We start from the raw sequence: 23,914 nt of genomic DNA, 5'->3' as shown, positions 1-23,914 counted from the left end.
AAAGTTTCACTGTTTGATTATTGCTATCCCCTTTGGTGTTGGTCACCTTAATTTTGCACTTTCGAGATCGTAGCAAACGAACCATCACGAGTCCACCGAGTGGACCGTGACAACCAGACAGTGAAAACCACTGATTAGTTTGCTCTACTCATTCTCTGGAAGCTGTCTGGTAGAGTTGAAGATGCAGTCAGTTTCCCTTAAGAAGCTAATGTACTCAAACTACCACCAAGAACTTCAAGAAGCTCAAGAAATGGCGGTGGGCATTATAAACCAATGACCAAAAATGCCCTGATTCAATGCTGAGATTTTCTCTTGGTCAGCTTTCTGAAAAAAATGTGCTCCTTTGGTAGTGACACAGAGCCTCTCATGTGCAATCCTACCTATTATGTCCTCCTTAGCACTGCAAGGATTATTCTTGCCAGGTGAGTCACTGTCCTTAGAGGGCTGTCAGCCTCCTTCACTCAGAAATAGGTTCTTAAATATTCCAGAATTTATTGCATGTCAGTCAAGTCTGTAAAGGTATGGTTAAAAGAATTTAAGAGAACTGGGTGCCTGCTCCCATTCTGATGTCTTTCTCCTTATGTGGTAGAGAAGGAAGAAAAAGTAGTCATGGTACTTTGGAGATACCAGACACAGGAGGAGCCAAGAGCCACTGCTTCAAATAGAGGAAAATTATTCTCATACCTCACTGTGAAGCAACACTTCTTCCCAAGTTCTTGCAGGTGGAAGCATTAACATCTTGTACACAGGCATGTTGTGCAAAGCACTGTTTCTTCAACTGGCCTCCACCTCCAGTGCACTGCCGGGATCTGTATGTCTCACTGGGCTCAGCCTCACTCACTGGCGTGCAGTGAATGGCTTCTGCTGAGACCTGCAAGGGCTGTGATTCAGAGTACAGCTGTTTGCCTACAGAAGTGGCCTATGCAATCTGCTTTGAATATAAAAGTGCACGGGTACACCACCCCACCCTGAGCACAGCTCTTAGCATACTTGTAAAATCCTAACCAATGCGGGGGTGCACATTTTTTGACCTTTTACCATCCCTTTTCAAGTCAGTGATCTGTGCAGCTGGCCTTGCGTCCCGTGGCCGAACCTCCACCTGCTAGCTAAGTCAAACCAGATGCAACATGCTGGTTCCCAGCATACACCAATAATTCCTCTAGCCAGCACGAGGAAGACTGTATACAAATTTTTGAAAGTTATTTGGGAGAGGAGACATCTGGGCTGTATTGCCTGCTTGGTTAATTGCTTTGTGTGAAGCAGAGCGACTTTATCGGGAGGGACTGAGATCCTTAACAGCAAATACACTGTAAAATTGATCTCTGTGTGGGTGAAGAACCTCAGTCAGAGAGATCAAGTCCCAGACATCACAGGCAAGCTTTTTAACCACAGAGCTACTAATGAATCAGCACTGTGTTACTCTCTCAGTCTTCTGAGTCTCACAAATGAGACACGTGGGAAATACATATATAGTATATACATGTTGCACCACATCTAGTGACTTTGTGCTTCAGGACGTAGGTGAATGTGTGCATGCTCAGCAAGGGCAATGTAAACATCTGTATATCTAGGATTTTGCGCTCCCTACATGATAGGCTTACATTACGCATAGTAAAGTGAAAACAGTTTAAGGACTGCATACCATGTCCCCAGTTGCACTGATACAATCGTGTGCAAGGCAAGGCTGTAAACCAGATTATTGAGGCTGTGACCATTAAAAAAACCCCACTGACAACCAATCACAAAAAACACACAGCAAACTAGTTAACCCTTTTCTGGAGTAATTTTTAAGTCAGCTTAAAATGTAATTTTCAAACTCAGCTTACAATGCAGCAGGACGAGCACTTCTAACAGCACAGCTGAAGGAGCAGCCAATTTTGGTGTAAAGGGCAGGAGCAATTAGCCAGAGGCAGCAAAAACTTCTAAAGCCAGTTTTGCAGTTGAATCCACTATACTGTGTAACTAATTTCCCCATATAAAACTAATTACTAGGGTCAAGTTTATCAGAGTTGTTTCTTTTTTATCTTCAGAAGAGTTGCCAGGGCCTGCCATATCCACAAGATCATCTCCTTTTTTCCTTTCTTTTTTTCTTTCTTTTATATCATGGCACCAGTTGAAAAAAAATATATGGATACTAAAGCTAGAACTTAAAACTACTGTGCAAAATTACTTTCTCCCCAAAATGCTACAAATACCCAAATCAAACAAAATTCAACTGGAATTTGAGGTTCTCACCAGTTCTGACAAATCAGAGTCTGAAAATCTGGCCCTCAATACATGTACATAGGGCACCAATAAATTCTTATTTTTACACCTACCCACAAAGAAAAAGCAAGAGACTGAAATAAGGAAATAACTGCACATATTCAGATGGATAAGTAGCTTGTAAAATGAGTAACTATGCAAGGAAAATCATTAACAATAGAGCCATCTGCTGTATTTCAAAAAAACTACACCAGCAAAATATCTGAAAATGTTAAACCGCTTTACAACCTGAATTTTTCACTACTCCATGTTACAAAAAATGATCATAATGATTAGTAGATCAGTTTAAATGACAGGAAATGTGTATTTCTTACACCTCTTCTAATGAAAAGCAGTATTTACTGGCATAAAACTGATCCTCTGTATGTAATGATACTAACTGACATTATAGCTGAGCAAGCAAAAAGCCTGAAATGCTTCCCATTCCATTTGAAGTAGATAAGCATAGTGTTGTGTAAGGAAACAATGAGGTCAGCAGCAAGTTGAATATGTATTTAAATACTGTCAAGACACTTGGATGATTTTTTTCTTGCTCTAAAATAAGAAGAAATTCCAGGTCTGAAGAGCTTACAGTAGAAAAAAAAAAATCAACACAAAAATGAGGGAAAGTTTAGAAGACAGACTAACCCAACTGGTTCTTAGTATATCTTTACACTTCTCCCTATCAGCATACTTGAAAAGCCCTCTTTCAAGCACAGTGGAAGAAGCAGGTGTCTAGAACAGAGTTTGAAGAACACAGACTTATCAGCCAATTGCCAATTTTGCATCTTAAAGATGGCATTAAAACACAACCTTAAATCCTGGTTAAACTAGGGAAAATTGTACCAGTGCAGACCCAAAGCTGAAGAGAGAATATACCGTTGTAAATCCGGGTTCAAATGGGTGCTTTGCTACATTCAGTCTGCAATGGCTAAAGCTATGCAAAAAAGTAATACCTACAAACTATACGTAGCCCCTAAAACTCTATCCTGCTCATGGAAATGTGTTTCTCAGCTGAAAGGTTCAGTATAAAAGACAAGACAGTATCCTAAACATCAGGTCAGATGTAATCGAGTTTTCAAAGACAGGGGAAGACTGAACACCTTTTGAAGTGCCAATTAATTGCTGGTAGTGAGTGCCACTTCTTTTGTGTGCCAGTTAAAACCAGTTATAACCTCGCCCATCCTGCTGGAGCACACGGTTTTCTTCCCCTCACTGCATTTCCACTACAGTTGGTCTGTCGAACTGCACTCTCATAGAGGTGGTTAGAAGTGATTGCAAACCAGAAATGAGAGCTGTCAGCATGAATCTTCACAGGGAAGTTCCCCCTGCATTTAAAATAAGCTTACAAGGCATCTACTTACACCACATTCGTAGCTCACCACAACTGCCTGGATAATATGTGTATCTGCCCCAAATGTACGTCTCCTTATTAAACATAGCAAGGATCAGACATTTGACAACAAATATTACTTGTTCCTTCAAATTTTGTCATTTAGCAGTTTTAAGCATTATTTAACATTTCATGCAGTTTTTGTAGGTTACACAAAACAAGTGACACTCCATTACTATACCTGCAACTTCAGTAATTGCTGCATAATAGTTTTTTCTACTATCGGCAAAACTAAACTTTCACGACTAGAATTTTTTAAGCTTCATAAATAATACAGCAAAGACAATCTTAGCTTAAAAAGAAAACCACATATATTTACCTGCCATCATAGCTATCATACTGGCTTTGTAGACATTAGTAAGGGACCCCAGTTCACCTGTTGCCAAGATTGTTTTCATGTGAGCTTCTCCACAGGCCTCACGGCACTGACGGATCTCCTCGTAGAGACCTGTGGATAAAAGCATGTGAAAATGATCAAAGTTGCCTGAGAGACATTTTCAAGTATGGCTGTAATTTCCACTTCTGGATTAATTTCCAATCTTATAATTAGTCATAGCACTCAAGAACTTAAGTTTTGTAAGTTCAATAAATTACAAGACTGGAGGTAATTAACAATGCCACACAGTTTCAGACTTGACTTAATAGCTATTAATATCAGTTCTCTCAAAACTAAGAATGTGCACAGTATGCCAAACACTCATGAATACATCAGGAGTAAAAAATGCTAGGATAGTGAAGATTTATTTTAAAACAGCTTTTTCAGCAATAAATATGGTAGTACATTGAATCAGTACTCAGGGACAGTTACGTTTTCCTGTCCACATCACATCATCACCCTCTTATCCCCTTCAGCCACATTTGCCAAAGGGCTCAGCCTAAGACACCAAAGTTGTGACCAAGTTGTCTAATTACAAACATTAGTGCCACCTGAGTTGCCATGACATATCATCCTTGGCTTCCAGCTGCCACTCCTGGAGGCTCCACATCTCCCCCTGGTTTCTTATCCTGCCGCCTAGTGCCATGGGACCACCTCTGGAAGTTCTATTACGGAGTTTGATGTCTGTGTTTAGGCATCTGAATTCTACTTTAAGCTTCTTGAAAATAAGAATTTCCTGAAAAAATTCTAACATCCCTGATGAGGAGAGACCAAGGCCTGGGATCACACCACAAGGATCAAATCCACATGGATCTGTGTTTACAAACCACCTCAAGTAGTTGCTTTGCCCACAAGGCTACCAAGGACTTGGACCATCCTGTGCTGTGACCTCAGATGGTGCCAGCACTGCAGCAGGAGGGCCAGCATGACAACATCTGTCTAGCACGCTGTGGAGCTACAGCTCCAAGGGCAGAGCTGGACCCTCGCTTCTGATGCCCATGCTCGCTGAGGAAGCCAGCTGGAGTTCCAGAAGGAGGTTTGTCATGAGCGACTGTTAAACATACAAGCATTGCCACCCACTGACACAGACAGCAGGACTGACATATAAAGCCTTCTAGATCAGAGATGAAGCAAACCATTATCTCTGTATCTTCACACTACTTGGAAAACAAAAAGCAAACCCTGCCCTGGAGTTGCTCCCCACAAAGAGCTCCACCGCCTTTGGAAGGCCTCTTGCTATCAGTCTGTCTTCTGACCTACAGCTCTCCCTTAGCTCTCATCTCCAAGCAGTCAGTTGGAGCAGTTGGCTGCTCACAGACATTGTCTAGAGCAGACCACCCCCTCACAAACTCCTGCTTTTGGATTTATGAAGTGTCATGGCCAGAGGCATGCTTAACTTTCTAACAGTTTTGCGTTTTCACAGATTCAGTAAGAATTGAATAAAATTGGACATAACGGACTGTAAGAAGGGTAAACCTTGTGGACCTGGTCAGGTAACACAACACGGGGAGCACAGAAAAACCCTCCCACCCTTTTTGGTAAAATTCAGCAGTGCTCCCACAAAATGTTAAACATAGGGAGACTAAAAGAGCTAGATATTATCAAAACAGCTGTTAGAAGCTGACCACTTGGTGATGTTTGAGACTCCTCCAGTGTGGAGAGAAAAGCAGCTCTTACAGTGTACAGCCACCGTTTCTGGAATTTGAATTAAAAAAAAAAAAAAAAGATGCAAAATAAGCAAACAGGATCCTTTGCACGAGAGTCCTTTTCACAAATCATACTCAATCTTCAAACATATAATCAAAAAGTTATTTTATGGAAGGCTAAAATACAGCTTTTAATAAATCTTTCTTGCTAAAAAAGTCCAGGATATGGCTATGAAGACTAAATTTTTTCAGCAATACTAGTTTTATTTTCCCCTCAGTCCTCAAGCGAGACCTGGAAACATACAGTAGGGTTTGTCAGCTGCTGTATGGCTGGACATCCCCTGCACCCGTGATGCTGCCGCATTCTATTGATGCCATCAGCACACCAGGCGGCTGGGGCTGCAATTGCTGGGGTGGTCCTCTGAGACATACTACACGCATTAGTAGACAACTGGCTAATGCACTTAGCAAGTCCCTTTATAGACTCCAGGCTTCACCTTGTTTCTTACTGTGTACCAAAGGTGTGAATTAATCAGTACTAGCATGCAGTCTAACATGTTTTATTGATCAATTGATCATACTCCAAAAACCTACATCAAATCGAGACTCAAAAAGGAAATACAAAGAACCTGTGCTATTTTCTTGTGCATTTGATTACACTGCTCATGTTAGATCCAAATGCATTCTCTTTTCATGGAGTAACTCTTTCCTGAAGATTTTGGAAAGCCAGAGAAAGCAGCTTTCATGTTCTTCTAGTTTTGGTAACAAAAAGAAAAGACCAGAGTTTTCTCTACCTTTAAGATATGCCACCAAAAATGTCAAAAGAAAATCAACAAAATGTACATTTAGGTTGGATTCCATGAAAAGAAATTGTATACTCATAGCTGCTGTTCACTCAAGTTAATACCGCAGCTATGGCATCCTCCCTATTGTTGGAAGGTACTTTTATATGCCATTAGTGCCATGATCATTTGAACAGTCCCGCTATCTGACAGCACACATCAACCCATGGACAAGAACAACTAAGGATCTTCAATCATCCGTGTTTATCAGGTCAGCTGAGGTGGTGGAAAAGTGGGCATACTTTAATGGGGCAGGTGTGTAGGTAATAAATACTGCTCCTTATTCAGAGATCAATTATTGCAGACAATAGCTGGCATTCATAGGACATTCTCAACCTTACAGTAAAAGCACAAATAGAAATGCAGCTACCTCTAGGACAGAGAAAATTAACCAGAGCACCCCAGTCCCAGTACAAGCAGGAACTGCTTTGATACAGAACAAGTGCAAAAACTCTTACTCCTTTCAAAAGTAAAAAAGAAGTTTCAGTACTCAGTCAGATTTAAATCAAGGCACAAATAACTTGATTATCCTGAAACTTCCTGGCAAAGTAGGGGTGGAAACACCCTCAGTGTTTCAATGGGTCCTGGACTGCTTCTGGGACAGTCTGTGCTGCCAAAAGTCCATCACTTTACTCAGTTCTGTCAAGTCAAACAGGAGCAGGAGCAGAGCTGGACGCTGGAGCAGAGCTGGACACTGCAGTTCTGGGAATATCTGCGACCTGTGCAGAACACCAGTAACTGACACAGCAGATGGAGTTTCTCTGGTTAGCAGCAGTGGCACAGAGATCTTAGGAAAAACCTCTATCACAGAAAACCCTGCAGGCATATTTTCAACTGTGAGCTAAGACTGCGATGAAAAGGTTACAAGAGACTCTCCTTCTGACTGCTAAAAGCAAGGAAAAGAAAATCAAGAGCTCTCAAAGCAAATGGCCAGTACTGTGTAGCATCTTGAACACAGTACCAACACTATCCATTCTAAAAGAAGTCTAAGTCTTAAGCAGGGGAAAAAAAAAATTAAAAACCACCAAAAAAGTTCCCAAAGCAAGGCAACCTATATAGAATATATTTGGAGCCAGATGCTCACTTGATGTAGTCTGTAGTAGCTCCACTGATTTAGCTGTTAAAATGGATGAAGAATCCTTCTACTTTGCACCCACTTACTTAAGATATCTTACTGCTTTCATGAACTTTAGATCTGCTTCATTGAATGCATTTATAGAAGTCAGAAAAATTCAGATTTTATAGGAAAAAAACCACTTTAATAGCTGTGGTTTTAATTTCACTGTTATAAAAGATAAGTGTTGGAAGGTGTCATTTTTGTAGTTTTCCTAAATTCTAACTATTCAGTACGTTATATTGATTTTTAGCAGCTATTAAATACACCAAAGAAAATGTTCTTCCTCCTACACATTTCTCAAGCAAACATCCCTGACAATTACTGCTGGCTATAATCTGCCCCAGATTGTCTAGATGGTCTCTTGCTTTGGTCTAATATTGTCCTAAAAATCACAGAATAAAGGGGATAATTCGTATCTCCTACACAGGAAATTAAAATATTAAGGGGAAAAAAATCACAGCTTAAATTTTTATGAAACAACCCTTCTCCAAAAATGTGGTGATAAAAATACTTTTTTTATTTTTTTATCTAGTCAGTCACATTGACTGATGTTAAGGGTAGAAACTGTGATGAGGAGGGAAGATGTTTTGATTTCTGTTAGACCAAAAGATCAAGGTAATCATGATGGGAAACTGGAAAAAGAGCTGGAGTCCCTTCTGTCTTGCACGTTAATGGCAGGTTTGTTAACAAAATGACAAGCACAAGGCTATCAGCACAACACGACTCTTTCAGTTCTGCTCTCAGCCACATATGTGCAACTCCAGGCTCCAGTGATTCACATAACTGAAAATAGAGCTTGGTTTCAGGAGTCTGAGCTGCTGCTAACAATGTAAGACAGAAATTGTGCAACTAGACTTCAAGATTCGAAGTCAGCTTGCACATCTAGAAAACTGTAAATCCAACTATAATATTTCTGAACAACATGTGGAGTCTTATCCAAGTTTCTGGAGGGGGAAGTGTATTTCCTCTGCATTCTTTGTAAAGTATGTAGCACAAAAGGGGGCCCCAATCCCTGAACAAAGCCTCTAAACTCACAGTTGAATACATATTAACAGAATTAGATGGCAGCTTTCATAATGAGGTTCTATCTAATGTATTTCATGCATGCAACCATGTTCAAACTGCTTAGAATGTACTTGGTTTTTTACCCTTTTCTTGTAGGAAAATTCAACTGACATAAAACAAACAATGGGTTAACAATACCTCTGAAGCCACCTACAGTGTGGTATGTCCAGGTGTTTGCTAAAAGCTGTGGAACCAGAAGTAACATTACAGCACCCCAGACAGCTTCAGAAGGTACAGCAACCCTACCATATTCATTGATAACAAGAAAAAAAAAGAGAGAAAAAGAAAAAAATTGTTTTTTTCAGCAATTTTTTAGTCAACTTCATCATTCTTTACATACAGGCTCCACATTCTGTGCCTAAAGACTATCTAAATTGTGATTTTTAAGCTTAACCCATACATTGTCAAGTGATACAAGACAATGGTTGAGTAAACTATTGTAAAGTAGTATTGCTTTAAAAGCTAGTAAGTTGTAAAAGGTATATGAGTTCATAAACTTAAATCTCATTTAATGTTATTTTCCAATGTAAATTAACTGTTCAATAAAGCTGCTTTCATGTGCAGCACTATTAAAAAGATCTTAACAATTACTTCATAAAGATCTAGAAAATATATTCTAAGTGTCATAAAGAGCTCCAACAATATTTAAGAAATGCTTTAAAATAACTTGACATAATTGGACATACACTAAAATATTTAATAACCAAACAAGCCTTTGAAACAAATCACAAAGCAACACTATTCTATCACGATGACCCCAATTATTGCACAGGCTAGAAGAAAAGGTAAAAATATATGAACAGTAAGATGAAGCACTCTACCACATACATATTTTTGTCAATAACTCCTGAAGTTGTGAAGACAGGCAGCATGAGAAAATAGTAGTAAAAATATATTAGCATTTTAAGCATAAGCAGAGGTTCTGTCAAAACTGCAAGGCAGCTCCAGTTAATGAAGCACTTTGAACACTGGCATAGGTACTGCCCTAGACTCTTTAATTTTATGTAATACAGGGATCCATCCTAAAAAAAACCTTCTTCATCCCTTCTTCTAGCTTCCTTAAACATACCTTATACATTGTTGTGTATCATATCTAACCACTAGATAGAGGTGGAAAGCTGCATGTTCACACAGGTAACATTACATCTGTTGAAAGCTAAACAGGAAGTCAGAACACTAGATTTCCACCAAAATATTTGGATCACCCACTGAAGTAATTTTTTTGATGGGCAAGTTAAATACTATAATTTTTCACCCTGTAGCATTATTATCTGGATGGCAAGTAAATTCTGTTCATGAGGAAGCTTTTTTCAAGACCATGTAAATATGTGCCACACACAGACTGATGTTCATGAATAAACTTTCAGAAAACATTTGGAAATAATTTCAATTCTGCCCTCAGTAAAAAAAATGTAAACTAACCATTGCCAAAAAAACGGATGGCTTTCAACCTTGTCATGACTTCAGGTCTGGATAAAAGAATATGCATACCAAATCAAAAGTCACCCCTTGATTTACTCATTTAGTAAACAGCTTTATACCACATCCATCATTGCTATGTCTGTGTACTCCTCCCCTGTAATCTGTGATCACAAAACCCAATTCATTTCTGATACAGAAAACCTTAACAATGTATGTCCAGTTGATTTCAATCACTGATACAAACTTTCTCTCTAAATCCAGCCCTGTATTTCTCCTCTGAGTTCTCCTTCACATAATCCAGGCAATATAACCTCAAGCCTGCATTTGCAATTGCCTACACGCACTGACTTTCTGATCTCTGCTCCATGCAACCTGCACTTAACAGCGGTTTGTACCATGAAGTCTGAAGCATGGCAACCGCAGTTATGTCAGAAACTGCTACAAGACAGACTTTTTCAGACATAATTGCAAGTTGCTGCTTAAGTCCAGTTTAGTGGTCTTTTTTCAGTCTTAGTGACAGATCACTGACTCAGCTCACTTTGTATCCAAGTCCAATACGCGTTCACAGCTGAATGCAGCTCCTGGAGGGGGTACCCTCCAGTGTAGAGTAGTGTAGTGTAGTGTAGACACTAACAAAGATACAGTGTAGGAAGATGTGCGTATAGTCTTGCTGCCAGCTGGTACAGAACTTGATCCATCATGCTGTCTTACTTAAAACTACTCAACCAGTCTCCATATTCCAGCAATTTTTGAGGCCATACCTGAACTTAAGATAGCCACTCTGAAAGAAACAGATGTCTGCAACGATGCCCATACTCAAGAAATCAAACATTTGTAAAGCTGCATATATTTAAGAGAAAAAAGGATGGAGATGGTAAATACTACAAAAGAGGTCAAGATGTTACAGCAAGTGAAACCGGGATATCAGTCCTGAAGACACAGGTGCAGAAACATGTGGCGTTTTTGGTTCAATTCTACCTGCTAATTGAAAGAAAACCAAAATCAGAAAATATGATCTGTAACCATGATAATTGTATTTCCTTAACCAAACTCAGGTACTGGGGGTCCTTTACAAAGTCTTCCAAGAAAGAGACTATTACGGCCCTGCATTATACAACTAAACGGAAAATTCATTCCAAGACAATGAGGTGTTTACCTTCACATGGAGATTAGTTATAGGAGCACTGTCAGCACTTAAGGCAAACCATTCACAGTACATTAAGGAGGCAATTAGAGCAAAAACCATCTTCAGCATTATTGTTCTTACTAATTAGTAGTAGTCTACAGACACAAGAACATCAATAATAATATGAACAGTCAATTTGTACCCTCAACTTTCAGGAAAAAGAAAACAACTAGAATACATATTTTTGTCAAGAGTTGAAACATGTATATTTAACAAGGTATCATCCACGTTAGCAACCCCTTCGGGGTTTTAACAAAACTGTTCAAATAATTAGGCATTCGCTTCCACTTCACTTGCTATTTTTTTTATCCTGTACACAAAATCCTCTAAAGGCATAGAAGGAATAGACCTGAATTTTCAAAATACAAAGTCATTCCACATGCCCAGCCTGACAGGACTTGTAACAGCATTCTTTTCAAAAAATGCAACCATTCATCATAAATTAAATAGCTTTTATTTAGTTCAGTTTACTCTTAGGGGAGGGACCAATTCTTCAAGGACTGGTGTGGAGATGGGGAAGAGACAAAGACATAACTTGCATGTGTATGTACACAGAGGTTTAGGTTCCTTGCCAAAGCATGGGTACTTACCTTCCCACTGGCCAGTCAGCACCAGACTCCTGCTAATGACAATGTCAATCTCTCTGGCACCATATTCCACAGCTAGTTTTATTTCAGCCAGTTTGGTTTCCAGAGGAGTTTGCCCAGATGGAAAACCAGCAGCCACTAGCAAGAAAGGGGATGCAGGCAGAGGCAAGAAAATGTTTTATAAATTGACCATAAAATTGTATATACCTCTAATACACCAAAGAGTTTGAAAGCTATTCTTTTTTTATCCCTATCATGATTCAAAAAAATCTAAAGGCACCTCACCCTACCCTCTCTTCATCCAGAAGCATTAGCTCTTCCCTCAAGAACCAATGTCCAGCAAGACACTAAATGCATCTTGTGAAAAGGTCTCTTTCACATGCCTTAAATTTTTCCAAAGCAGCCTACATAAGAAAGCACAATATCTATTGCTTCCAGCAGAACAGAGCAAACAAGGACTGAACTCATACATGAAGCAATACATTAATTCTCCTCAATTCTTGTAAGTAGTATTTCAAGTTAAATCCTAGTAATAAGTTTAACAGCTAAATCACAATATCGCAAAAATTGCTTTCGATGATGTCTACTTAAGATTACATTTATGATGTTTAAGTACAAAACCCAAAGGTAACTTCGGAAATGGAAAAAATAATCATTTTTCTCTCTGACATATAAATGCATTTAGTACGTATTTTTTCCCCTACACAACAGTGAAACAACAACAAAAAAACTCACCAGAAAACATGGATCTTAGCATTAAACACCTGATTTAACTTCAAAATTAGCCCTTGCATTGAGCAGGAGGTTGGACCAGATGACATCCAGAGTTCCCTTCCAACCTACATAATTCTTTGATTCTAATTCTTGCTTATTGTAGATTCAGGACTTTTCTCTCGTGTATGGTGACTGGAGGAAGACCTGGCACTATTAGATTTGTAAGTACAAGTCCTGAACCCGTGTGCTGCTCAGCAGACAATAACCCTTGCCTCTGCACACAGCTTCACTGAATCCAGCTTGTAGGATTATACTTAAAAGCCAAAAAACTGATAGGGAAAAAAACCCCTTGTATTAGAACTCCTAAAGCTCATATTGCAATATTATTATTGTTGTTCTGATTATTATTATCATCTACTTAGTGTCTACTGATACTCTGTCCAGCATACTACCTCAATTTCTTCTATTCGGGTGAGGAAAACACTGATATATCTTAAGGACCTCTTTGAAGAGCTTCCAGCAAAATAGACTTGGCATTCCTGATAAGCTTGAAGTTGAAAGAAAACAAAAGATTATACCAGAAGCAAATCCTCTCATCCATTCCCTTCCTTCCACCTGATATTTTTTCACCTTACTCTCTGAAACAAAAGCAAGTCCAAACTTCTGGATTTTTCTACATATTTTAAAGCATAAAAATATTTAATTGGATATTTTTGAATAAAGCTTACCTGAAGCTACTGGAATGTTACAACCAGCAGCCTTTAGGGCATTAACAGCATCGGTGACTCTTGCAGGATATACACAAACCGCTCCGACAGTAATACCTGCAAAAGCCACAGTTCACTTTTTCACATATAGATTTCCACCTTCTCAACTGCAATCCATGTTATGAGGATGCGCGCATTGTTCTCACCTCCCACTTCTGCATTCTCACAAGGATCTAAAGCACCTACACTAGGGACATCTGTTATATTGCTCAAACGGTTCAGGTTATTGTCCATATTGTTCCCTCCCTCATGTTCCTTAACCTGATCCAGGGACCAAGTTTGCATTAGCAGGAGTTAAAACGCCAAGATTTTTATTGACAGATTCACTGTTTAAAGCCAACACATACAGTAAAGACATGCTTAGTCAGCAACCTAATGTGAGAGAAACCGCACTGCCGAGCTCTGTCATTACTTGTTGAGCCAGACTGAGCCCAGCAGCAACTGAGCAGTCTTTATGTTAATGTAGTCCTACTGCATTTCTAGTTAAAATGGTATTCTCTCAAAGTCTCAGATAATTGACCTCATATTTAATAATTCAACTGTCTGAAGACTTCATAAATCCAAGTTTTAAAAAAAGACTAATCTTTGATATTTTATGTGTATGGCTTAAAACCAGAGGCCTGATCCCCCTTTGGTTCTACATCATATGACTTCAATCAGTGGACCAATGCCTGTGTAAAACTGAAATATTTCAATAGTAAAAGCATGCCCCAAATGTCGCTGGGATCTTCTTTTTGTAAATCATCATAAGGCCAACATGACAGGACAAAAGTCAAATGGTATTCACTGACACATCAGTGATTACATCTAGAAAAATTCAGAAATGCTGGTCAGATATAAAGAAGTTTTATTGATAGTTATATTGACAGTCTCAATTTGTTCTGAAGTTTTACTGTGTTCAGTCTTAGGTGTAACACTGGGACTTCAGATGGAGCCTACCTGAGTAATGTCAATGAAAGTTTTACCACCAGTTCTTAAGGGCTGTCTTCCGCCCCTTCAACTCTGTTGACTTAGCTGGGAACTCTTGTGTGTGTGTGTGTATACATGGATATGCAAACAACCGCATACACTTACTACAGGACTGATTCCTTAAAGGAGAATGGGCTGAAAAGATGTCTCCTGTCTTAACTACTGAAACAAGCAGGTAATAGATTATGTTTTCTGAAGGAAAAATTACATGCTTAGGACTGTGGAATGCATTTTTTCTGACAGGCAAAATGGCAGGCTCAGTAGCTACAAACAGAACAGCAGCTAAGCATGAAATCCAAAGGAGTTACATGAACACTCCCCCCTTCTCCAATTTACTAAGGACATAAGCAGATTAACATAATGCTCAATTAGTTTCACCTTAGTGCACTGTTATTAAAAGACATACACTGAGGTTATGCACTTCTGGCTTCCACATCAAATTTGCTCATTAGGTATCATAACTTACAGTGTTGCCCTGAGTCCATGCTTCACTTTGGCTGCCAAACTGAAAATGTTTTTTTTTCTCCTTGTATTCCTGTATTAACTCAAAGGAATAGGTATTTTGCACTTAGAACTTAAGACAGTTGCTTTGAATAAGACCATATAGGACCTAGTTTGTTCTCTCAGAACTATTAGTTCTGCAGCACTGCCTACCATAACTGATTCCATTATAGGAAGAAGGAGGCCATTTTTACAGCTTTCTGAAAATTGAAAAAATAGTGAGGAAATGTAGACATATTCTCTACAAAATACATACAACAAAAACTATCATACCTTTATCATGCATGAAAAAATAATGAGGAAATGTAGACATTTTCTCTGCAAAATACATACAACAAAAACTATCATACCTTTATCATGCATGTCCAAGGCTTTCAGCAGATCCTCTCTGATGGGATGCTTTGCTTTAAAACACAGTCTGTAAACATTTGAAGGAGTATCATCGCCTGAAAGAGTGGTAAGGTCTATACAGGTGACAGCTTTCAGAAACCAAGCAGCCTACAAAGGGAGTGAAGCAAGGAATACAGTATTTCAGTTTATACTTCCAAAGCCAAACTGACTTAGAAGATGCAGGAATCAGAAGCCTGGCTCTCACTCTAAGAATGAGGAAACACAGGAGATAAAACGTGGAGGATATGCAAAGAGTGGTTTATGACAGACAGGGTTGACAGTTGTTCATGTCTTGAGCAGTATTGGCACAGTAAATCCACTCTCTCAGAATCAAAGGATGAAATTCCAATTTTTGGTGCAAAAGCTAACTACCGAATGGGACTCTGTAAGAATCAGACAAACATTTTCACCTGGACAAAAAGTATCTTGTTTTAAATTTAATTCTGTAAGACAAAGATAAAAACATCACCTACGTGAAGAACCCCACTGTTATGTGCCATTCTATACAGTATGTCTGTATCTTTAAGGCTTGTATGCACGAGAAATTACACACACCCTTCCAGAGGAGCACAGGTTTGCAATTGTCAGTAAGCAAATGAATCTACACATCAGCAATTTGCACACTTGCACGTTTGCATGCTTCTCCTGCTGTGAGAGCGAAACATGGAATCAGTGGGGGTAAGAACCAGACTTCTTAAAACTTAGGGTCTAGACTCCAGATGTTTCCAGCTGCTTTTGTGTGAATCAGGAATAAAAAGCATCTGTAATTATTTGGTGCAAAAAATAAAAGCAAGAACTAAGTGACAAGGCTAAAGCACTCTTTAGATGAAAACGCTACAGAATTTTAAAAGACTTATTAATCAGAGAATGGAACAGAAACACAACTAAAAATTTTTGGAGTTTTTCTGATGAACAAGAATTGACCTTAAGACATTATTTTGAAATATTTGTTGAAGGTCTTCCAGCAAATTCTCATTTACAGCAATGGCTTCACTAAAAGCTGACATCTCTTAGTGGGCATTTGTTCAACAAGGGGAGAGTTTGCAATGGCAAAGTCCATTTGAGACCATAAAGTTCCTCTCTTGACTTCTCTGCTCTGTGACACGATTGGTCAGTATAGGCAGCAAAACTTGTTGCTTCTGCATGGAGGTATTACTCTGCAAATCTTAAGTGGCTGGCAGCCTACAAACCCTTCATACTTCACTGATAGGAGTCGTCTTTCTGAATCTTCAGTAAATGTTACACTGAAAGCTGCTTTGGGGTGATTGAACAGAGTAATAAACCATTACTGGCCTCTGTTAGTCTAAGCTTGACTGCTTGTTTCTAACTTTCATCCTATAATACTTCAGAAGGGTTTTTCACTTTAAATGGTTTTAAGTTTCTTTTACTTGGAGTATTTTATCCTTCATTTGAGGGAGTTTTTGTCTCATCTCTTATGACATGAATCATAAAGTCATCAAGACAGATGTAGTCAGAGAGTTCCAAGAACTGGTATGAACATTTTTTTAAAAGGGTTTTTCAAATGTGTATTTTGGGGAATGGGCTTCAAAATTTGAGTGTGTGGTGCTACTTAGATTCAAACATGTAAAGGTTCAAAATCATCTCCTGTGAAATGAACAGCACATGACTATCCTCCAATGACAGTGTTCAAATACAGGAGAGATGCTTCTGGCATTCTTCAAAATAAAACCTTACTCGAGTAGCTCAGTACCAGTGTTACTACACAGGAGAGTGGAGAACTGTTACTAATAATTAAACATTTGAACTACAGCCATGTTGAGGGAGTGATACTAAATCCTTTTCTTCCCAATTATTCTTCGTAATCAAAGCCTGTGGTTCTCTATTTCTTTGTTCTTTCTATAGCAACTTCGGCCAAATCAGAAAACTTCTTCATTCCTGATGTATCTGAAGATGGCCGATGTTATGGAATACCCTCTGGATTTTCTCACTGGCGCTATTTCCCAACCCAGAGTCACTGGACTGCCAAACTTGGTATCAAGTGACTTTTTATGCATAAGAAACTCTTGAGAAACGCTGAGCTGATGTCTAACCTTCCTCAGTTTATGTCCATTTTTTATTTAATCATAACATTCAAAGCACAAACTTTCAGGTTCATGTAACAGGAAGTAAGCCTTTTTCTATCACCTTCCAGTAGGATCTTATAGCTACATCAAATTATCCCCAAAATGTCATCTGCAAGATCTGTACTCATTATGAACACAGCTTCAGCCACCACAGAATGGCTGCCCGACATGCTAAGCTGAGGATACCAATGATTCTGAACAGCTCTTTTAAGAATTAAGTATAATTAAATGATTCTTGCTTTATTATACTATGTTGGACTGTTAAGATTGATCCTTGAGTGTTTCCTTCCTCCTGCTTCCACATTAACAGCTACTGTTGGAAGTAAACAACTTGTTTAGCATGCAGAGGGAAGGAATCACACACATTTCCTTGCAGAACAGCTGTTTTATGAATGAAGAATCAACTTGTCTTTGGACACCAGTTACAACCCCACGGCTGAGAGCTCACTGGGAGTTCCAGGTCTGCTCCACAGCATTTCCCAGACCTTGCCCTTGGCTGAATGCTGCCAAAGCACTTATAGCATCCTGCAGCCAGCTCTGCCTGCCGTTCCCCTCTCAGTGCTTCCTCTCCTGCTGCTGAACCACCATGCAGCCATGCCTCACCTGCTTTGCTTTGCAGAAGGTATTAGCCTACACTGCTGACCTGATGGCTTTGCATTACCATTCTCACATACAAACTAGAGAAACCAAAATGCATACTGGGCTAGTATCTGCCAGCTCTGCCACGGGGTCAATAACAGCAAAGGCTGACAGTAACAGTTGAGACATTAAATGTATGTGTTCAATGAATACAAGATAGCTTTGAAGAAAAGTTCATTTGCAGCACCAGATTTAGTGGTGGCTTACCTGAACCTATTTGATACTAAGATGGACAATAACTGATCATTTACATTATCCCCAAGAGTTGAAAAGTCAGTCTCCTTAACATTAGTTTCTTTCTTTTTCTTTCTTTTCTTTCTTTCTTTCTCTTTCTTTCTCTCTTTCTCTCTCTCTTTCTCTCTCTCTTTCTCTCTTTCTCTCTTTCTCTTTCTTTCTTTTTCCTTTCTCCCCTCCAATGCCATAGCCAGTCAGAATTTTTAAGCTTTAGGTAAGAAGTAGTTAAGCAAAGAAATCACACATATTGGGGATGTTTAAGTAAAGAAAAATCATCCAGGTAGGTCAAACTTGACAGGGACCACGATTATATCTTACAGCTTTAAAATTAAAAAATAAGAACGCAGCGTGCAGAGAAGTCTGTCTGGGAAACAGAATAAATGTGGTGGGATAGTAATATACAATTTAATCCACTCATGAATAAAGATGACTTAAATTCATTTGCGGTTTTGCCACTCATGAGTTATAAGGTTTTTAACTTGTTTGGATAAATACGTCACCTTATTCCATCCCATCATCATCAAATACAAATTATTAAAATAAGACACAGACAAGCACATCTTTTAAGTTTACATGCATCTTGAAAAAAAATTCAATACTGCAGCCTGGAGAGGGAGAGTGACTGCTTTAAAAATACAGGAACAGAATGCATAAAAAGAGCACTTACTTGCCAATTACCTTTCACAGTTCTCCATTTTTTAATCCGTTCTGCATACCTCACAACTGCAGGTCGATTCACATGCACTTTCGACATCCAGCCAAGTTCTGGGGTGGGAAAAAAAGAAGAAAAAGTCTCATCTATTTCTGTGTTCTTTTAATATATGGTGTGGGACTTCAGAAGAAAGTTGTAGCTTGGTTTGGGACCTCTGAAGAGCATGTTGTGCTTTTACGTCCTTTTAAGGGCTTGCATACTTAACACCGGTCCAAAATATCATAATAGCATTAACTTCTGTTAGGGTATGATCTGTGAACTGCATGTTTCACACAGAGTGTTTTGTTTGCCATTACAACTGAATTAACTTACTGCTGCTGAGCGACACTATGTTGCCAGTCCTGGACTATTAAGTTTATTATACATGCAGTATATTAAAAAAAAAACCACAAAACAGCCTTCTGCCATTGCTTGCTGATTTACTTCTTGATTTCAAAATATGGTAACATTTATTCAGTCCTTTGCTTGCCTGCTGGCACCCAGGATACAACAGCATTTTTGTGTGCATGACCCTTTATTTACAGGAACTGTACCCCACACAGTCACCAAAACCTCTGCACAGACACTTTCATAACAAAGCATTTGGGTTGTTATTGTCTACTGAATTTGCTACTAGGGCCTGACTAACTACAAGTTTCCAAAAGCACTGAATTCCTGGGCAACATCCCTGCCTGGAAGCTGTTGAGATGCATGCCTGCCTGAGAAGTGCTCACCTTGCCAAGCACCCCAGAAGACTCGGGGGCAACATGTTCAACATGTGAATTCCTTCAGATGACCACTGAAGACAGCCTAGCTCACAATTTCAATGAGTTTCAGTATCTACAAACAATAACCAGACCCAAGGAGAAGCAGATGCTCAATGTATACTAAAATAATGAAACTGTCTAAAAACAGAAGCACCAAAAATTGGACACTGCTTAAAGAAGGGTAACTGACAGATAAAGAACTGAGGGTCCAGGCTCTTGAATCTTGAAATTTCTGCTTAGTATGATAAACCAAAAGTGTAATTCTGAATGTTAATAAACACAAACTTCTCGCAGACCTACAGAGGAAAAAGAAATCAGAATATCTTTAAAATCTCTCATATCCCAAAACATATATAATTCTTCTAATCATATAACAATCCATGAAAATGCTCTGAGAACAGCATCAACAATCATTAATCACCAATCATCATCAAGTCATCACCATCGACCATCAAATATCACCATCAGTTAAGGTCAGTATATGGACATGGGCTTAGATACTAAGATAATAATTCTGGGTAACTTAAATTATCGTATCATCTCTGTGAGTCTTCTTCAGTACTGTATTAAACTTGCATTTCCCTCGAGCACACTGATTGAAAAAGGTTTAAAACTTTAAAAAAAAATCAACAGAATCACTAATTTTGTACAGAAATCTTATCCTCAAATTTTTTTCTTCCTACTTTATAGTTTTAATAGCCAAAGAAAGTGCAGAACTAGTATAGTGGCTAAAGTATGTGTAAATACAAGTTGTTTTCGCAATTAGACTTACAAAAAGCTCTGGAGAAACCAATTTAGGGTAAAGATGACTCTGGAAATGCAGGACAAAGGCATGAAACACAGCTAAACGAGATCTTGTTCTGAGCATAGTAAGCCACCTTGCTACCACTTTCCTATTATATCATACAAGTAATTTAATGAGCAGTACCTATAAGGTCAAAATGTTGGCCAAAATCAGAAAAAGTAAATCAAAAGAAGGCATTTCAAAGGAATCCTAAGGAATTTAAGCATTTCTTTAAGAATTTAGCATCAGTCTCACTGTATGGCAACAAAGAAAAGGAGGAGCTTGCAAAGTTGCAAACTGAACAACAAAGCCTCATCACTTCCCTCCACTTTCAAAGCCACAGGCTTATCTGCTCTGCCCCAACAGCAAGAAGCTCAGCTAACACATAGAAAGAAGGTGAGAAAAGGTATTGCAACAAAACCGATGGCTACAACTTTCCTTGGTTTTGAATATGAATAAATGCAAACCATAGAAACACAGACAGTTGAAATACAAGCTAGTGAGACCTCTACATCCGCTGCAGTTGCTAAAAGGTTGAGGCTCCAACATGATCATAAATCAGTTCCCATGGGGCCACTATAGGCAATATTTGACAAAGTCCACAGGGAAAGATGAGGAAGAACAGTGGAAGTGAAATAAGCTACTACTTTTGCTTTGCGCAAAGTCACCTGTGAAAGTTACCATATATCAGCTGATCAGCAATAGCTGATTGCATGTTCTTTGAAAATATGCTGAAATTCACTGGCTTAAGTCCTTTTCACTGTGTAACACATTTTACCTTCTGTTTTAAATAACTCAAGACTAGTCACGGAGGTAGCTGACACATGGCAATTTGGTAACGTGTAATATCTAATTTTTGTGCCTGAGATGCAAGTTTCCTTGAATGACCATAGAATTTGGAACTCCAAGTATTTTTTTGAATGTGGACTATCAATCCATTGTGCACAGCACAGGCAGAAAACTTTAAAAAAAATTAAAATATTTTTTAAAAAATTCAGAACTCCATCCTGGCTGTACAACTTAATGTGAAACATTATGCAGCTTACTAAAGGAAATAAAATGGTGTAATAAAAAAACACACAGCGAGGAAGGACAAAGGTTCTGGTAATACGCAGCAGCAGATGGAGACTTCTATCTAACACAGACCTTTTATTCAAGCCCACTTCTCCATTAATTAAAGCAGTGGGCAAGTGAAAACAAATATGTCTCAGCGTAATTGTCTCTAAATAGACTTTCAAAGTTTGCCATGTGAGGTCTCACCAAATCTTTAAATGTAAATGTCTCTATTCAGAAAAATCACTCACAATTCTAGCTTTTTTTTTTCATTAAAAATCAGAATAAAACCATTATTTGAAATAGAACTGACTGCTTTTGGATTCTCCCCCTCCTCCAAGCTTTATGATTTAGTATCTGGCTAAGGAAAACTATATTTAATTAGGCTCATTAACCTTGCAGTGTGAACACGTCTTTTTTTTTTTTTTTTTAAATAAGTCATCTGCTAGTCATCTGCACAGTCATGTGGCTTCAGGGATAAAAGTAATTAAAGCAGTTACACTACAGCTAATTAGCCAATATTCTGTAATCACTCTTCAAGTTTACTTTTTTCTCTGAAGACATCTGAAAAAATCCTATTCAAAACCTTAACAGGAAATTCAGCTCCTCTCTGAAGACCATGAATCCAAAAATACCAAGCATTTCCTCATATAACAATAAATAAAACCGCTTCATTAGTATAATTACATAAATATCTAAGATACCTAACACATCCCTCATAAAACAGACTAGGCTTTCCAGAAGCTTTAAAAAAAAAAAGTGTAGATGGCATCCCTTCAGATGGTGAAACAGAAAGCTCAAGAATGCCTGAGGCTGTAGTTTCACAAGCATTTTAAGGCAGCACTGTCCCCAAAAGAAGCTGTCCCCTTAACAGGTTATTTCCTGCTCTGTGCCAGAAACAGCATGTGTGCTCCTGCTCTTACCATGAACACATGATAAAATGGGTAAGGGAAGTGATGAAAGCTGTTATTTCTGGAGAAGCAGTGAAACTGCGTCCTGAACCTTTAGTGGAGAAATCAGGTGTTCAGCTGGACACAGGCTGACCCCAGCTGGCCATACACAGCCAAGCAAAGCCACTGAAAAGAGAGAAAAGGCTTCAGGATCAGGTCTCGTTACAGCTATCTACCACGTAAGCTGTTTAGAGGTTTGATTATTCAGTTTCTCCAAGACAGAAGCTGTAGTTATTTTTTCACAGTGATTCTTGCTATGAACCTATTTTATTTTCAGATGGCTCCTCCTTATATGAGACAAGTTCCATCTCCAAGTCATCAGCATTCAGACACTCAAACCATGACACCAAGGCATGAGTCCTGAACTAGAAATCAGCTCTACTATCTCGTGACATTAGTGAAATCACACAATGTTCATGTTGATCACATGAAATGGATCACGGTATCCTCCAAAGCACTTTGAAAACCGCTGACAAGCTTCTCCTCAGAAAGCAAGCAGCAGAACAATGGGAGCTTGATTTCCTGAAGGTCCAAGTCCTCTGCTGTTCCTCTCTCCCCTGGCTCCAGAGACCTCTCCTCACCCCAATAACCCAGCTGTCCTGTTATGGTCCTTACAGCTATGGAGTAAAACAGGACATTGTTAATTGCATAAAGCCCTCAAAAAAAGATGTAATCAGAAGTCTTGTAATTGATGAGCTGTGTCTGCCTTTCCCTCAACAGAGGGATTAATTCAGTCACTTCACCCAGTGACTTACTTATTTCTGAGACATCTATCTGTTCTCCAAATTTGATTAAAATTGTCCAGCAGATTCAAAAGGTGTTAGAAAGGAACACTTTAAAAACAGAGCCACAATACAGGCTAAAACCAGCTATTAATATATTAGAACAAAATTACGCTATCTTGAAAAGAGATGCAAGACTTCATTATCTAAATGCCACTTACCAACAGGCTAGCTCTCACATGTAAATGGCTCAGAAATACCAACTATAATTAAAAATATCAATTGAAATATAATGAATGTATTTCTGGCCCTTCAACTAGAAGGGCTGAGCACCACGGATATTTTTTTTTTAGAATCCAAGAACATACTTTGCAAAACAACTGTAACTAATTATTCATTACTCAGAATACATATGTATATATATACACACACACACACACAAGACACACACACAGAGGTAAAAAAACATATAATCATAGAAGAATTTGGATTGGAAGATCTCTGAAGGTCATCTGTCCAACCTCCTGTGCAAAGCGGGGTCAGTTCTGAGTTCAGACCAGGCTGCTGAGGGCTTTATTCAGTTGGGTTTTGAGAGGCCCCAAGGATGGAGTCTGCACAGCCTCTCTGGGCAACCTGCCACACAATCTGACTGTCCTGCATGAAGAAGCTTTTCCTTATATCCAGTATGAACTTCTCTGTCTCAAGACAAGCCTGCTGTCTCACTTCATCACATCATGCAATGTTATGAAAAGCCTGGCTCTTCTTTCTTGG

At 38.8% G+C, this 23,914-nt stretch overlaps 1 protein-coding gene across 1 annotated transcript in view; it reads right to left on the bottom strand.

The window, feature by feature from the left end:
• DERA (deoxyribose-phosphate aldolase) overlaps positions 1–23,914 on the bottom strand; it is a 56,524-nt gene that overhangs the window by 28,305 nt on the left and 4,305 nt on the right. Inside the window, exons 2-6 of the mRNA XM_074826295.1 lie at positions 18,844–18,941; positions 15,180–15,327; positions 13,321–13,416; positions 11,882–12,016; positions 3,957–4,085 (exon numbers count right to left, since the gene is read on the bottom strand). Of these exons, the coding sequence (XP_074682396.1) occupies positions 3,957–4,085; positions 11,882–12,016; positions 13,321–13,416; positions 15,180–15,327; positions 18,844–18,941 (606 nt within the window). The remainder of the gene's footprint in view (positions 1–3,956; positions 4,086–11,881; positions 12,017–13,320; positions 13,417–15,179; positions 15,328–18,843; positions 18,942–23,914) is intronic.

This window comes from Strix aluco, chromosome 5 (genome assembly GCF_031877795.1).
Source record: "Strix aluco isolate bStrAlu1 chromosome 5, bStrAlu1.hap1, whole genome shotgun sequence".
Classification (NCBI taxonomy): Eukaryota; Metazoa; Chordata; class Aves; order Strigiformes; family Strigidae; genus Strix; species Strix aluco.
This window is presented reverse-complemented; position numbering and strand designations above follow the sequence as displayed.